Source organism: Ruditapes philippinarum, unplaced genomic scaffold, assembly GCF_026571515.1.
Source record: "Ruditapes philippinarum isolate M1 unplaced genomic scaffold, ASM2657151v2 ctg2575_1_1_1_1, whole genome shotgun sequence".
Taxonomy (NCBI): domain Eukaryota; kingdom Metazoa; phylum Mollusca; class Bivalvia; order Venerida; family Veneridae; genus Ruditapes; species Ruditapes philippinarum.
In genome coordinates, this window is record NW_026859698.1 from 276166 (window position 1) to 291541 (window position 15376).

At 31.5% G+C, this 15376-nt stretch overlaps 1 protein-coding gene across 1 annotated transcript; it reads right to left on the minus strand.

Annotated features, from left to right (window-relative positions):
- Window positions 1–658: 658 nt before the first annotated feature.
- LOC132757555 (uncharacterized) lies at window positions 659–13979 on the minus strand. The gene is made up of 5 exons (XM_060748869.1): window positions 13826–13979; window positions 6619–6726; window positions 1946–2290; window positions 1565–1636; window positions 659–684 (listed from the first exon to the last, which is right to left on the minus strand). Exons 1-5 carry the CDS (start codon window positions 13875–13877, stop codon window positions 659–661), a joined length of 603 nt encoding a protein of 200 aa, XP_060604852.1. The 5' UTR covers window positions 13878–13979.
- Window positions 13980–15376: the final 1397 nt, after the last annotated feature.

Sequence of the window (15376 nt, forward strand, 5' to 3'; positions counted from 1 at the left end):
AATAGAGATTTTTTACCTTTTGGGTTATAGAAACAGTGAGTCACACCCTGAGACACATTTGTTACGTTGAACTGGGGGCAATTTGTATCTTCCTCCTGTCAAAATAAAGGTTATTGTACTCGAGATATGTTTTTTTTCCAACTGATATAGAAATATATCAATGTTCAGTGCAACATTTGATATATGGCAAAATTGTACAATTATATTTTTTTTACAAATTCGATTTCATTACACAGAGATGCGTTTATTTCAAGACCAGGATTGAATATGATGCAAATTGTAAAGAAAGATTACGCATCAAATACGGTTCAACTCAACTTGCGTGTAATTCATATCGATAATTGCCGCCAACTTTCTATCGTGCTCGCGTCACGTAAAGCAGGACTTTACCTCTGTACTTGGTGATAATAAAGACTACCATTATCGTCAAAATGTTCTATTTAGTAACTTGCCTTTTACTTCATTTTTGATTTCTGGATATTAAAGTATACTTTTAATTATTACTATAAAATAAAAGCCGCTTTGCCCTTTTCAAAAATGAAATGCATGTCTCCCAACAATCGTTAACAAATCTTTTCATATTTGCATGAACGTTCGGTATACCACATTCAGAACACACATTCTTCTTAGTGTACAAAACTTGAAATGAGTGGAGGTTTTAGTTAAAGCGTTTTTCAGATTGCCCTGGAATAATACAGAAATGGTAATTTTTATCTTGCAATCATTCTGAACAATAGCAGTAAAGCATGCATGTGAAGAAAACAAAGCGATTAACAAAAATTTCAGGACACATTTAAACGGGTTCTAAAATAGGGAAAAACAAAAGAAAGCATAACACATCAAAACTGTAAATATTGCAGGCTCGGTTTGATTTAGCATGTTCATGGACGATAGTTGTGATGACATGATTGGAAGCTACCACACCGCCTCCCAGCACATGCTTCAGCAAATAAAGCCTGCAATATCTTAAGTTTTATTTGTCAAAAGAAAGTTTAAATGTCCTGGTACAGTTTTTAAAAAATGGTTCTCATTGTTCAAATACCGGAGTTATCTTTTGCTTGCTTTTTTGTTTGCGTTTCAGCATTTAGTACAGTTACAGCGAATAAGTATTTGTATTGGAAGTCCAAAATACCAGCCTTTGGCCTAAAAAAACAGTTACCTATCTTTAATCATACATGATATTATTTCGAATTCAAAATAACTTTTCCTCAATGGAGTCATGCGTTCTAAATCGCTCATCTTAAGAACATCATGAAGTCATACTTGTCCTTTCTGCGTACAGAAAGAAAGCATAGGCTATCCGTCCATATTCAAATGGGGCCTAAAATATATCTGTTTAGCACAAACCAATTGCCAAATCGAATAAAAGTCTCGTGCTCCATTTAAAGATGTAAACAGGTTATGCTATCATGCATTTCTAAGAACTATCAGTAAGATATTGATAATTGTTCCAATTCACTTTTCGTACATTTCTGTGCACCTAAAATGTGTAGTCTCATTAAGCTCTTTTGACTACGTACAGAACAATAATTTTTACCCACGAACCCTTCTTCAATCCACCTACCCAAAATCTCTGGAACATGACCGTGCGACACAAATTCAGTGACAGGAAATGTTCTAGTGGATTCTTCAAATTCTAGAAAAATCATGATACAAGGATAACATTGTATTATTGGATATACTGTACATCAGATAAATTTTAAAGTACCTATAATGATAAACATAGCAGCTCAAATGTACCATTGATGGAATATGATGGAAGTGATTTATGAACATAAAACCTCGAAATATTTGATTCCAGATTAGAAATGAAAATATAATTATATGAAAATCGCAGAATCGAACTTAACTGAATATGTTCATGAGAGATATTGGAAAGTCTGATTTCTATTGCTCATGCAGTTTTATCAGAACTTTTTAAAAGTATACAATAATTGATATGTACCCATAGGACATGAAGATCCTATCTTATAAATGCTGTAGTTTCCTGGAATCCATTGTTCCCTATCAAGTGCAATGTCATTACGGAATTTCACGCAGAAATGAAAATGCGTCCAATTTTCTTTACGATGCGGCGATTTAAAATAGTCATCATTTATGAATGAAGTATAGGGTTCCCGATACCTATCCAACACTGTAGGGACACTTTCTGAATTTTTACTAAATTCTACCATCTTGACTTTTAAAATGCTTTTCGACCATCCTCGAGACTGTGATTCTGGACAGCCATATTTACACATTGGTATTGCGTATGGCCCTGGTGGCCACACGCTCTCTTTATCTTGTCTATCTGTAAACAGAAAAAAAATAATGTGGATATATTTAAAATTGAAAAACTTTTTCAAAATAAATTGATAAACAAAGCAGAATGTCTGGTTTCTTCTAGTCACAGTCATCTGAAGCAGAAAAAAGGTCAAACTAATTTGTAGCATTTTTTAATCTATATTTGTATGACTGTGTTTCAACATTTTAAATGTGAATTACATAACCAATTCAATTTTTTGAAACCTTCAACAAATTAAACAAAGTAATATTTTATGTAAAATGTGAAGTAACTCGATTATTTAAAGTTACTCTAAAGGAAGCAATGCTCTCTTCATTAGAATTAATTAAAAATTAGTGTGCAACACTTTTTATTTGTATCTTTTATATCATAGATAGATAAATAAATAAACAAATTCGATCATTTTGTGTTCACGATAGTTCAATATTGCTATTATTATGAATTGAGGGCAAAATTGCTTGACACTTTTTTTTTTATTTTTAAAGCTTATTACGATGCTTAAAGAAAACACACTTTTTTGCAATGCAAATAAAAAGACTCATTTTGAGCGAATGACTTAAAAATTACTCAGCAACGCTGGGCTGTCATGTTTTAAGATATTTCTAATTTTTATTATGCTGTCATTAAATTCCGCAATAAAAGTAACAATTACAGGAAATGAAAACCTTAAAGCTTGTTAAGTCTGTTAACTATGCGCCTGTTCATGGGCGACAATTGTTAATTCAATGTTCCCTCCATGCTCCTAGCACCGATTGCAGAATATTATCTTAATAACGGCATAATATTTTATTAATTACAGTAGAAATAAAATGAATTTATTAACATATATAGAAATGTTTTGGGGCAGCTGTATGATACTTTAGTTTTAAAATTTTCCCAGGGGAAAATTTTAAAGGATATTTTAAAGAATACTAAAAACAACCAATTTTGAAAATGTTGCTTTTCGGGCCCCCAAAGAAAAAAAATTTAAATTAGTGAAAAACATCTTTTAAAAAAACCGCAAAAACTTTTTTTTAAAAATAGTTTGTCCCTTTTTATTAGGCTTTTTTTTCACTTAAATAAAATAAAACTTTTCAGTGCTGTAAAAAATTTATTTGTCGGCCGGTTTTTTTTACCCTAATAAATTGTATAATCAAAAACACATTTGTTTGTAAGCTTTCAGATACATTTATTAAAAAAAAAATCTCCATAAAAACCCCAACCCGTAACATTCTAATTTTGCCTTTTGACTTTTTTGGGGGTTTCTATTTCGCTCTTTTCAACCCTTAAGGAATGTTCATGAATTTGTAAAAGCTAGTTTTCCTGTTAATTAGTTTCCTTTGGGGTTTGGTATACGGAGGGGCATAATAACAGGAAACGATATATCATTTTTTTTATCTTAAAATTTTTAATGAAATGCCAGATTTTTATTTTATTTTTACCATCATAGTCCTCAAATTTTAAAGAAAAAAATATAAATCCCAAAATGTTTTTTTGGACGATTTTCAAAATTTTTTCCACTTTAATAAAAAAATATAACTAAATATAATTGCATAATCGGTTTCGTTTTTTTAAAATTTAAAATTATTTTAGTTAAAAAATTTTTTAAATTTTATACGCTTCCATATTTTTAAAAGTCTTTTTCACATTACGGGCAGTTTTTGGTGTTACAAGGGATTTTAAATGTAGGGTGTCATTATATATGTTTGCTCATAACCCGTTAAAGTTAAACATGCTACTAAAAAGTCAAAATTATCATTTCAAAAATATTATATTCAACTTGCTAAAAAGGAACAACCAAAATAACTACTTTTGTACGACTTAAGAATAAATAATACAATTCAAAATATATACAAAAAATGAAAACCATTTGAAAGTTTTTTGTCTGTGTAAAATACGGTTGTTACATCGGTCAAAATAATAGAAGCTTGATCGTTGAATATATGATGTATTATGATAATTTAACTGTGCGGTTTTCAAAAAAAAAACAATAACAGAGGAGTAGCAAAGTTATATCTAGAAACCTTCAAACTGTATAATATCACTATGACAATTGCCAGAAAAAAAACCCAGAGAAAACCCTGTCAAAAATGTAGTATGATAAATTGCAGCAAATGCATGTTTTAAAATATGTTTCTGTGTTACGTATGATACCATACATTTACTGAATTCTGTAAATACTATTACTGACAACCCTGTCGACCAAATATATTTTTGCAAATGTAGGTAAATACCTACACGTATAAAAGTGTTTGAAACTCAAACGAAGGGTGATTAAAACCATTCTCATCGACATAAAACGTATATTTCCCTCAGTACATATAGCAAATGACATTCAAAAGACACCCAACTCTCTTCATTATAAATGAAATACAGTTATGACATTTACATTAGCATAAATGAAGCGTAATAGCATTTTTTGTCATTTAGTATAAATGAAATACAATAACATTAACTTAAGAATATATGAAAGTACAGTGACATTAAGGGAACACCAGGCACAAAAGCATAAAGATATTGCATTTGAATGTCTCACATAGATATGGTCGACACTAAAAACAGAAAGATAATTAAGAAATATATTCCAAATAAAATGAAAATTGTATTTGTGTGTTATTTTTAGTCCGATTAAAGTGAAAAGGGTTGTAATTTCTTTTCAATTTTAGGTAACTTTTCGCAATCAAAATAATTATTCTGGGAAAATATAGTTGGCAAATGTAATTTTGTATACAAGTTATTAGTCTAGACCTTCATCAAATGGAATATTAATCTTGTAAAATTGTTTCTAGTAAAGTCAAATAAAAATAATTCAGTGGAGTCCCTTTTAACGTACAATGACATAGTGTTAAAAATAACATGGATGGATATTAACTTTAGCAAATATGTTGTGCAATGACATTTTCATTAGCATATATAAAATTCAAAGACATTTTTTGAAGCATATATGAAATACTCAGACAGTGACAAATTCATTCCAGCGTACATTAAAAAGTAGCAATGACACCCACATAGACTTGTATGTTAATTTCTGCGACTCAAAGCTCTACATCATTTATGACAAAAACCATAAATCTCGCGTTCAAATCCCTGCATCATAATTCATATAAAAATGCAATCATGACTCGAGGGATTATGGAACACAGGATCTTTGCGCGTTCAACATGTCTAGTTTATTCTAATTTCTGGACATTACAAGAAAATTAAAGAAGAAATAAGAACATTATCTGCAAATACGCAAAGCAGAACTACATGCACTTATATTGAACAAGTACGAGGGGCATAGTTTAATTAGTGACACCAATTGTATTCCACAATGATTTGCACGTGAAAGTACATGTATACTATACCGTTGAAAAGATTATTGATATTTTTTAACCAACTGTCTATTCTCGCACGATTAATATAATTTTTAGCAAATCATGTAAATACATGTGGTTTTGTAAACTAGTTGTAAAAAAGGCAGACTTGCATTGTAATTTGAGAGAGGAGCAAAGAGCTCATTGCAAAATGTGTGGTTTATTCGGCAATTGCACGTCAGAAATAAAAACGGATCTGGATTTAGTTTATGTTCAATATCGTTCAATTTTCAGGTGAGTGTCAATGTTTAAGGAAAGTAGAACTTATGTTAAGGATGATCACTGTTTAAGGCGCCAAATTTTGCTACCTCTGAAGAAAAAACATCAGCACTGTAAAAGCCATAGTTGATGAAGATGCAAGATATACCGTGGAGGAGATAAGCTTATTAAGAGGAAAAGAGAATTGAAAACAATTTCCTACATCCCACTTATAGTCCTGACCTCCCTCCTTGTGACTTTTGGTTGAATCCATACATGAAATCTTGCCTTCGCTGTCGCCGATTCAAAACCCATTGTCCCGTCGGAAACGCTCGCTAACAGTGTACAAACAAAATACTAGTACCCAAAGAGCAGTTCAAAAATACTTTTTCGGAATGGATTCTGATGTTGGAAAAGTGTGGAGAGGTCCATAATAAATAAATGAAGGACTCTTATAATAATTTTTCAAAAGTATGACTTATTTATCAAAACAGGCTGCCGTTGGTTGTCACGAATTACAATATGCCCCTCGTATTTCAAGTTGGAAATGAATATCATTGACAGCAGAAAAGGGATTGTTACAAAATGACTGTCAGTACGAAAATGTATCAATTTTGATAGTGAACATGGAGTTCAAAGTAAAATTTGTATTTTGGATAGTTTTTTAGAAAAAGACATTAAACGAAAGTGACTTAGAAATTCGCAAAACTGAATTATAAGATTTTCTGATCTTCTGCATTTTAACTGTAAAAGTGTTCAAAAATATGTAGAAACAAAACCAATGCATGCGATATTACTTACCGTAACTCATATTAAGCTTTTCACAATTCACTCGGTTCACACCATTTTCAGAACATTTTGAGTATGGAAACTCAGTTGGTTTATACACAACCTTAGGTTGAAGAGACACTGAAATATATCAAATGTAGGATAAACATAAGCTATGTTGGCTGATGATAAAACTCTGGTTATTTAATTCTTGAGAAATGTGAGAATCCTGGACATCAACGAAAACAAGATAATTATATTTTAACACCATGACTGATATATTTTACCGAATATTTTGTTAGTTCGTGCGAAATAACTATAATGAAAACATATTAGTTCACATACAAATTAATTGTTGGAATTTATCATATTAATAATGGCATATCTCTCGATTAAGATCACAATTTCTTCTTAGTAATGGTCTTTTACCAGCGCTTTGAACAGTAACAACATCGGGAAAATTACTTCTTTCGAAATAAGTAGGCATTAAATGAAAAGAACAGTAGTGTATTTGCTCTTACGTTTTATTATAATATCTAATTGAATAAAAACATTGCACTTTTCATTCTGACAAACAAAACGTGTATTTTACACTCAATATATTCTGACAAAAGAAATATTTTTAAGAAGGTGTAATATACTTGTTTATAATCTACTAAATCTATCGTATGAAAATTGTCCTTTGATCACTGTTTCATCGTAAATATATTGTTATCTAAACAATATGTCTTCACATTTGGCTGTAAAGTGCAAAATTAGTGCATATTGTCAGAAAATAATGTGAGATTTTGTGTTTGATATGCTTGTAATTATGAAAATAAAGGAATCCGAAATATATGTTGCTAAACCTCCATATCTTTATAATGATGTAACTAAAACATTGCACATATTAATTATTTTGTATTCAGTTATTGTATTCATTATCAAACTTTATCACAATTTGAACAAAAAAATCATCAGATTAACTTTTTATAGTGTATGTTATGCTATAAAATTTACGCGGCATCATGAATTTGCTAAGCAGCCGATTCGCGAGTAATAGCGAAAATTAAAACATAGCGAAAAATATCGGATTTACAGTATACAAAAATGCACTAATACTGAATATCTACTTGTCAATATAAACACAAAGGAATGAGTGGGAACGGGTCATAGGAAAGCAAAAGGTTAAGTATTGTTATTTATAAACCATCCACAAATATAAGGGGGTTATATAATGAACATTGAATATAGTGGTCTTGTCCCTTGAGATATCGGTGTAATAATTACACAAGGGATATTTTCACGATCACCGTTCTTTCAGAAATTTTCAGCAACAGGAGAGGCAAGTTAAATTTTCTGTCGCATAAAAAACAATCAGGTTTTAGTTATAACTATAGTGCATTTTAAGTTGCATTATTTTGGTTTTTGGTAGAATTAAATTTATCTAGAGTAGAAATTATGCACTAAGCGGCTAAAATAGAAAATTTGCTAAACAATTTGGCACTCCACGTAGGTCTCCAAATGGTTTGTCTGGTCACTATTAAAATCGAGATATCTACATAAATTACAAAAGAGAAGGCATGTAAAAGTAGCGAATACATTTTGAATATGTATATACAACACATGGATTGTACAACACATTTATTTTTCTGGTCCTTCGGGATCATTGATGCCAGCACTATTAAGTGTTGAGGATTGAGTGCCGCTCAAGCCGGTGCTGGGGGCGTTAGGCACTTATTCATTATCCCTCATTTACAGACTTAATCAAACCGAGTCTGCAATTTTCATATAATTTTGTTGTGATTAATGCTTCCAAGGGATCACTTTGTTTCCAGATTTTGATCCGAAAAGCTGAAATGTTAATGTTTTTTTTTTATCCATTACAAATCTAAGCAAGGGGAATATACATGACTAAATTTGCAGTGATACAATAAATGAAAAAAATCGCTATTTAAGATTATTTTACGGTCACTTAAGCACTATAAGAGTAAAGAAACCCTAATTTTATTTATTCAATATTTTTATTTTGTAACCTTAAATTTGGAAGTGTTTCCTGTGGATTGGGAAAATAATTTACAATTTTAAATATCGACTTAAAACATGAAATAAAAAAAATTAAAAAAATCCCTAAAAGGGGACACGTTTCACAATAGTAAATGGTTTGGATAGGACAAGGTAACTTACATTAAATGTAAATTAAAGTTTACAAGTATATTTATTACTGTTTTAATTTAATCCATTTTAATGGAAACTTGATATTTTACGGTTTCATATTCAAGAGAAGATGATACGCTCTACAAGAAAGCGGAAAACACCTGGCAGACTAGAGGACCATGATGACAGGCAGAAACTGAAAAGGCGACCACACTACCTAGGGCCCCTTAGCCATCGCCAAGAGCACCCGCAAGGTCAAGTAGGTCACCAACTGTGGCAACACAACCGCTCAAGCCACCACACCTCCTCCTAGGGTACCTACACGACCGCCCAGGGATCCTACAACATCTCACAGGGCACCCATACCACCACCTGCTGACATGAGGCAACAGTGGTTGGACCAGAACTTCAAACTGGCAAACGAACAAGGTAATGTACAACCTATTCTAAGTGTCAAATCTATGCTAGAGGTGTTTGCTCCCCAATATATAAAAACAGATTAAACAGAGGCAATATATAGATATGGCTACATTATTGCCTAGTTGTAACAATAGCGCCATTCCTCAAGACGAAAAAGGGGCAAAACTTGTTATAAACGGAGCTGGTCAATTAGTTATGGCCCCATCAAACGCAAAGAAAATAAATACTATATAATAATGGTCTGATGCATTTTTAGTATTTGCAAGCATATATCTAAGCGCTTACCCCACAGAAACTCGGGCAAGTCCGAAGTATGGGTCAATTATTAGGACAGCAGCTAAGCGTCATTTAGAGTTATGACTCTCAATTTCGGTTAAGACTATAGTCAAACTCAAACATGTCATTTTGGGCTATAGATGAAGAGCTATGGATATTGTTTATGGGTCAAAGTGCAATAGCTATGTCAACGGGGGACAAACATGCTATGATTTCAATTACCGCTTTTGCACAAGATTGGATTGCACTTATCGTCTTGTCTTTTAAAATTGTAGGGGAAATCACACAGTTAGATCATGCAAGAGGCAGACATACCCAAACATGGGGCACAGCAGCCAATGTGTTCATGCCACAACAGAAGGTGCATCGCTGGTCAAGCAGGCAACCATTTAGGCCCCGCGTCTCCTCTAATACACCAAGATTCCAAATGCAATTGTGACATGTTTACATCTAGGTACCTCACCAGTAAAAATCCAAGTACTAAAAAAATGCTTGCAGCATTATGAGAATTGCACAGATGCAAATATTTTAGCTAATGGGTTAAAAGATCCTGTAACACATTTTTTCCATGGTTTTATTTCATAATATGATGCTCAAATTGAGATTTGTCAATATTGTAAGTTCAAATAAGCATTATTTATAAAGATAATACCCAATTTAACATTTCGTGTAAATAAAGGGAGGTAATTAGAAATTTATTTTCTATAAATTCTAAGCCAAATTGTCCAATAAGAATGAATGCACTTAATTTATTGATTAAATATAATGTGCACAAATATTTGCAGTACACATTTTACATATTCTTCGATGTTTGAAAATTGTTTTATTTGCATAATTATATAAATATATAATTTTTTGCAAGTGTTGTATACACACAGTAACAATATCAATCACAAAACATACAGGATCTTTGTGCATGGTTTCAAAATTGAAAACAATGGACCAAGTGTTCAAACTCTTAAATCTGCTTATGAACATAAAGAACAACTGCAGGAAAAAGTTAATAGAAATAGCACTGGGTAGGATTGCTGGGCCATTTGATCCCAGTAGGAATTTTTCCGAAGCCTGATGGGGGTTGAAGAATGATCGCTCATTTATCATACCCTCATGGATCAAGTATTAATGATGGCATTGACACCCAGTTTTGTTTGGTAAAATACACATTGTTTGATAAAGTAACTGCAATGATTTACGATTTGGGTCATTCATTGTTAATTGCAAAACGCGAGCTTAAATCAGCATATAGGGTTCTGCCAATAAGTGTGGAAGGAAAATATTACATTGATCATTTTTACCGATGGGGTTAAGCCAAAGTGTAAACTTGTGCAAAATATGTTTTTCTTTCCTTAACTGCCTTGTCATCAACAAGGCAAATGCAAACTCAATTGATCACCTCCTGGATGATTTTATCATGGCTAGCAGTCAAGCCAGCATTTAGTATCAACATTTGAACAGGTTTTTGTGAAACTAGTCATCCCCATAGCTCATGATAAGTCTGTAAATCCAACTACAGTAATGGTGTTCTTAGGTTTAGAAACTGATACGTCCAAATTAATGGTCCGAATCCCAAATAAAAAAATTCAAGAATTCTCCCAATTAATATCAACTATAGTTAAAAGGAAGAAAAAATCGTTACGGGAATAACAAAGAGTAGTGGGAAGATTAAATATTTTCGGACAAGCAGTTAGGTCCAGTCGAGTATTTCTTCAACGGTTCTATTAGTTAAGGTCAAAGTACAAATAATCATTCTATTAATTCTACAAGTCAACCACTTTGGATTACCTTAGTTTGATATATGTCTAGCTGTTTTATATCGTCACCCCATTGTTAAATATTACTCAGTGATATTGTATTCTGTTGAATATATGTTTTAAACTAAGAACCTGGCGTTAACAGTAGTAATTGTCATTAAATTGGCGTTTATAGTAGAAATAAATCATTAAATTATCACATTTTAAAGAAGTTTTCAGTGGTCTCAGTATAAAATATTGTTCTTATATTGTACTTATGATGATAAGTTATTGAAATTAAACTTTTAAACTTGATTTTATTTAGAGTATAAGGTGAAGTCCAAAATGTCTACAAAAGCGTGAAGAATGAGTCATTAAATGCAAAAGCATAAAAATCCTATACTGGCGGCCATATGTACCACAATATCTTATGCAAAATATTATGCGCGACTCTTCACAGATTTGTTTGTTTATTTAAACACAAAAGAATAAAATATTATGCTAGATATTGCATTATTTTGCAAATATTTATTAATATTGTAAATTGTCGGAAGGGTATCTTTTACAAAAATAACGTCAATATAATGGTAATATCAATCATGACATTTTTTCAAAATTCTTAATCTTAATTTATCAAGTAACAAGAAAATGAAGTAATAAATGTGTATACATGTACTACGAATTAAAAAAGGAAAGACATACGAAAAGGAGAATGAGCAATTATGATGTTTAACGCTCAACAATTAACAATGTGTTTCTCAAAGCAAGTGCTTCTTTAACATCTTTGGATAACTGAATTAATTCATATTTAATTTTTGAGTTCAATTATTGTAAAACATTATAAAATGACGGGTTTCTGGTATATTTAATTTTCAAATATTTTTTTCTTAACTCTGAATAACAACAACATATACAAACAAAATGAAATTCATCTTTAATGTCTCAGGCATTACTGCATAAACAATACCTTTCTTCTCTAACAATTATATTTCGAGAATATCTGCCAGTTTATATTCTCAAAGGCAAACTACTCATTCTTAATCTACAGAAATAAAATCTAAAACATCTTGGCAAAATATCCAAATAAAGTTCATACTCAAAACTACATTTAAAATACTCGTTTAATAAGCAGTCGCTACCATACACTTGGTTACGCTTTAATGATTTTACAGCAGTTAAACTTTCACAAACTGTAATTGGCTGGTCTAGTTGTGGAAAAATTTCGTGTGATTTCATAAAATCATTATTATGACAAAACTGATTAGCCTCCTCATTGCAACAAGCAAATAAGTCGTTGCATATACGAGTTTAAGAAAAATATTCTTTAAATTGTTCCACTGTAATATTTTTTCCAAAGTTGTTCAATTGTTTTTAAAAATATTTCCGAAAATCTCTTAGTTTACCTTTCTTTAAATTTTCTATCTCAGACATTTTCTTTCTGTAATATAAACTTTTCTTTTTTCGAACAATAATTTTATAAAAAAAATTTGAACTTGCAACTGCTCGACTGTTATGCCATAATACTTAACAGTAGAACATAGCGCCGTCATTTTGAATTTATTATTGAAAACTATATCATTAAAATCAATTGGTTAATCGAAATAAATTACAGAAAATTAACACAGAGACTAACGTAAAAAGCTTCGAAAATAAATCAGTCTCAGGTCTATATTGCCAAACAGTACCTTCGGTGATTGTTTGTGGTATGTTAATTTGTTAAAAAATAGAAACAGAAAACATATACATATAATGCGCATTTACTTTGCTATATTTTTATTTTAAATTTCTAACTTATATATCGACAATAAAATATCCGGAAAATGTATCGAACATTTCCTATATACAGTCATTAAAATGTGTAAAGTTTTAGAACACATACTAGTATTTCCTTTGTGAAAGTTCTTTTTTTTTCAGTGAAGTATTGTTTTAGGTACAGTTTGGAACTAAGATAAAAGATAATAAGGATTTAGCAAAGTTTTACTCTATGGTGATGAAATTTCAACATGAGATTCCTCTACACCCTAGTACCGATTTTATCATACTTGGTATATCAATAGGTGTTATGCTTGTAGAAATATCCGTTGTTTATTATTGCCAAACGTTTGAAACAAAATAGCGTTGAAAAGATTGCAGTACGCGGACTTGAAATATCTTAAAATAAAATCATTAAAATTCGTCAAATTCATCCGTCTGATTGTTTTTCTTCTTCTGTTATTACTTTGCGTGCACGTTTATATTTATATACGCGTTTTAAAAAACCTTAATAATTTCTCGTTAGAGTTGTTATAGCATTTAATTAGCAGATATAAGGTTCATATCAGGATTCCGCCAGGCTTAGGATAAGAGGTAAATCCAAAGTACAGAATCAGAATCTATTGAATTGTATGATTATTGAAAATACATGCGTTGTTTGTTTCTTTAAAATAGCTCAATGAAACAAAATAGTAAACAATAAGAAGTTTGGAAAAAGAATGCAGAAAGTCATGTGAGACAGGTGTCAGTAAAGGAAGCAAGCGGTCATAAAATATAAATCAAATCAAGAATAGTCGTAGAAAGGGTAGTTTAGGCAAACGGGTTCCGCGTTTGTCCTTTTCTGTCATTTGCCTACCAAACACGTTACAAATTATAACAAGCTTAATTTAAACTATCCTATCTAATTAATATAATAAACGACATACCTGTATTCAAATAGCTGACAAAAATAAAGATGAAAAACCACTTCAAAGCCATGATGGCTTGATATGAATGTTAAATTTCACACTCAATCCGGCATATTACGTTAAACGGAAGTCTTCACCAAAAAGTCGAATGAATCTGCGGAGTAACTTGTTGCGCCGCTCGATCAAATCCAAGTGAGAGATAAATATGACTCGTTATAACGATTTGGCATTTCCTAGCAATTTATAATTCATTAATATAAATAAAATGCTCTTCCCATATTGAATAATCAAATACATGTAAAGGGAAAATAATTGGGTGCGTTTAATAATGTCATATTTTTATGATATTTGAATTTCCTGTCTGAAACTAGGGGTGTCAGTTTATGTGTTTGAACGAGTGCGGTCTTTTTTTTAGCAATTTGCCATTCATTAATATCAAATAAATGTTATATTTTGATGTTATTTTATTTTCCTGTATTCAGCTTTGTATCTATGTCCTATGTTTGGTAATAGAGATGCAAAAATATAAATCAGATAAATTAGAGTCATGGTAACACTATTCTTTCTGTGTCTCACTGTGTTGATTTCATAACAAATGCCGCCATATATAACAATGCTTATCTCTAAAATATAAATCCCTTTATTATATTCACTCTGACTGATTTAAAAAAGCAAGCATATTTTTCAGCTGTTGTTTTTTTTCCTTTTCACATGAATTAAGGTTGTTTTTTCTTCTCAGAACATAAGAAAATAACCACAGAGAATAACGCATGATTCTGTGTGAGTGTGCGTGCGTGGCAGCGTACGTGTGCGCGTGTACGTGTGTGTTTGTGCGTATGCGTGCGTGTGTGTGTGCGTATGTGCGGGCGGGCGTGTGCGTGAATGTGCTGCGGTTTACCTGACCTGTGTGTGTGTGTGTGTGTGTGCGTGCGTGCGTGCGTGCGTGCGTGTGCGTGTGTGTGTGTGTGCGTGAGTGTGTTATAGAATGAAATTAAAAAAATTTCTTCTTAAAAACTACAATTTCATATTTATAAATATTAAGAAAGCACCTGGATAGAAAATCTGTAAAATAATTTTAAATGTTTTATTCCTGTTTCCTTAACTGGTATGTATTCATAACCTATTTTAGATGTTTAAACTAACACGTTATTTTAAAATGACATTGAGTAAACAGTTAGAGAAACCATACGCGTAACCAGACACGTGGTACAAGTCAAACTTTATAAAATTAAATTTAAAATCCAAGGCAAATATATTGCTTCATTTTTGTGATTGTTTGATTGATTGTACGCCTTTTCTAACAAATGTTTGTCATATTTCGGCGGTGAGTCCACCTCATAAAAGAGTCTTACGGCTTTCCGATAACAATGTTTACCCAATTTCTCCACAAGAAACCGGCTACTAATTCCACATAAATTCTGAATCAACTTAGATTTTACATATCTACTCTCTACAAGAAAAGACCGTAGATTGGGAAAAACGACAGAGTGAAAAGTATAAAAAGTGCTTGATATGATGGATTGATTTCGTGATATAAGAACACAATTTTAGTACAGCTTTAAATTGACC

What these genes read in the sequence shown, in the direction of transcription:
- LOC132757555 (XM_060748869.1), bottom strand. Translation starts at nt 13,877, where the DNA reads ATGGCTTTGAAGTGGTTTTTCATCTTTATTTTTGTCAGCTATTTGAAT. An exon ending in TGTCAGCTATTTGAATACAG is followed by an intron (nt 6,727 to 13,825) that starts GTATGTCGTTTA and finishes GATATATTTCAG; the next exon opens with TGTCTCTTCAACCTAAGGTT. An exon ending in AGGATCTTCATGTCCTATGG is followed by an intron (nt 1,637 to 1,945) that starts GTACATATCAAT and finishes TGATTTTTCTAG; the next exon opens with AATTTGAAGAATCCACTAGA.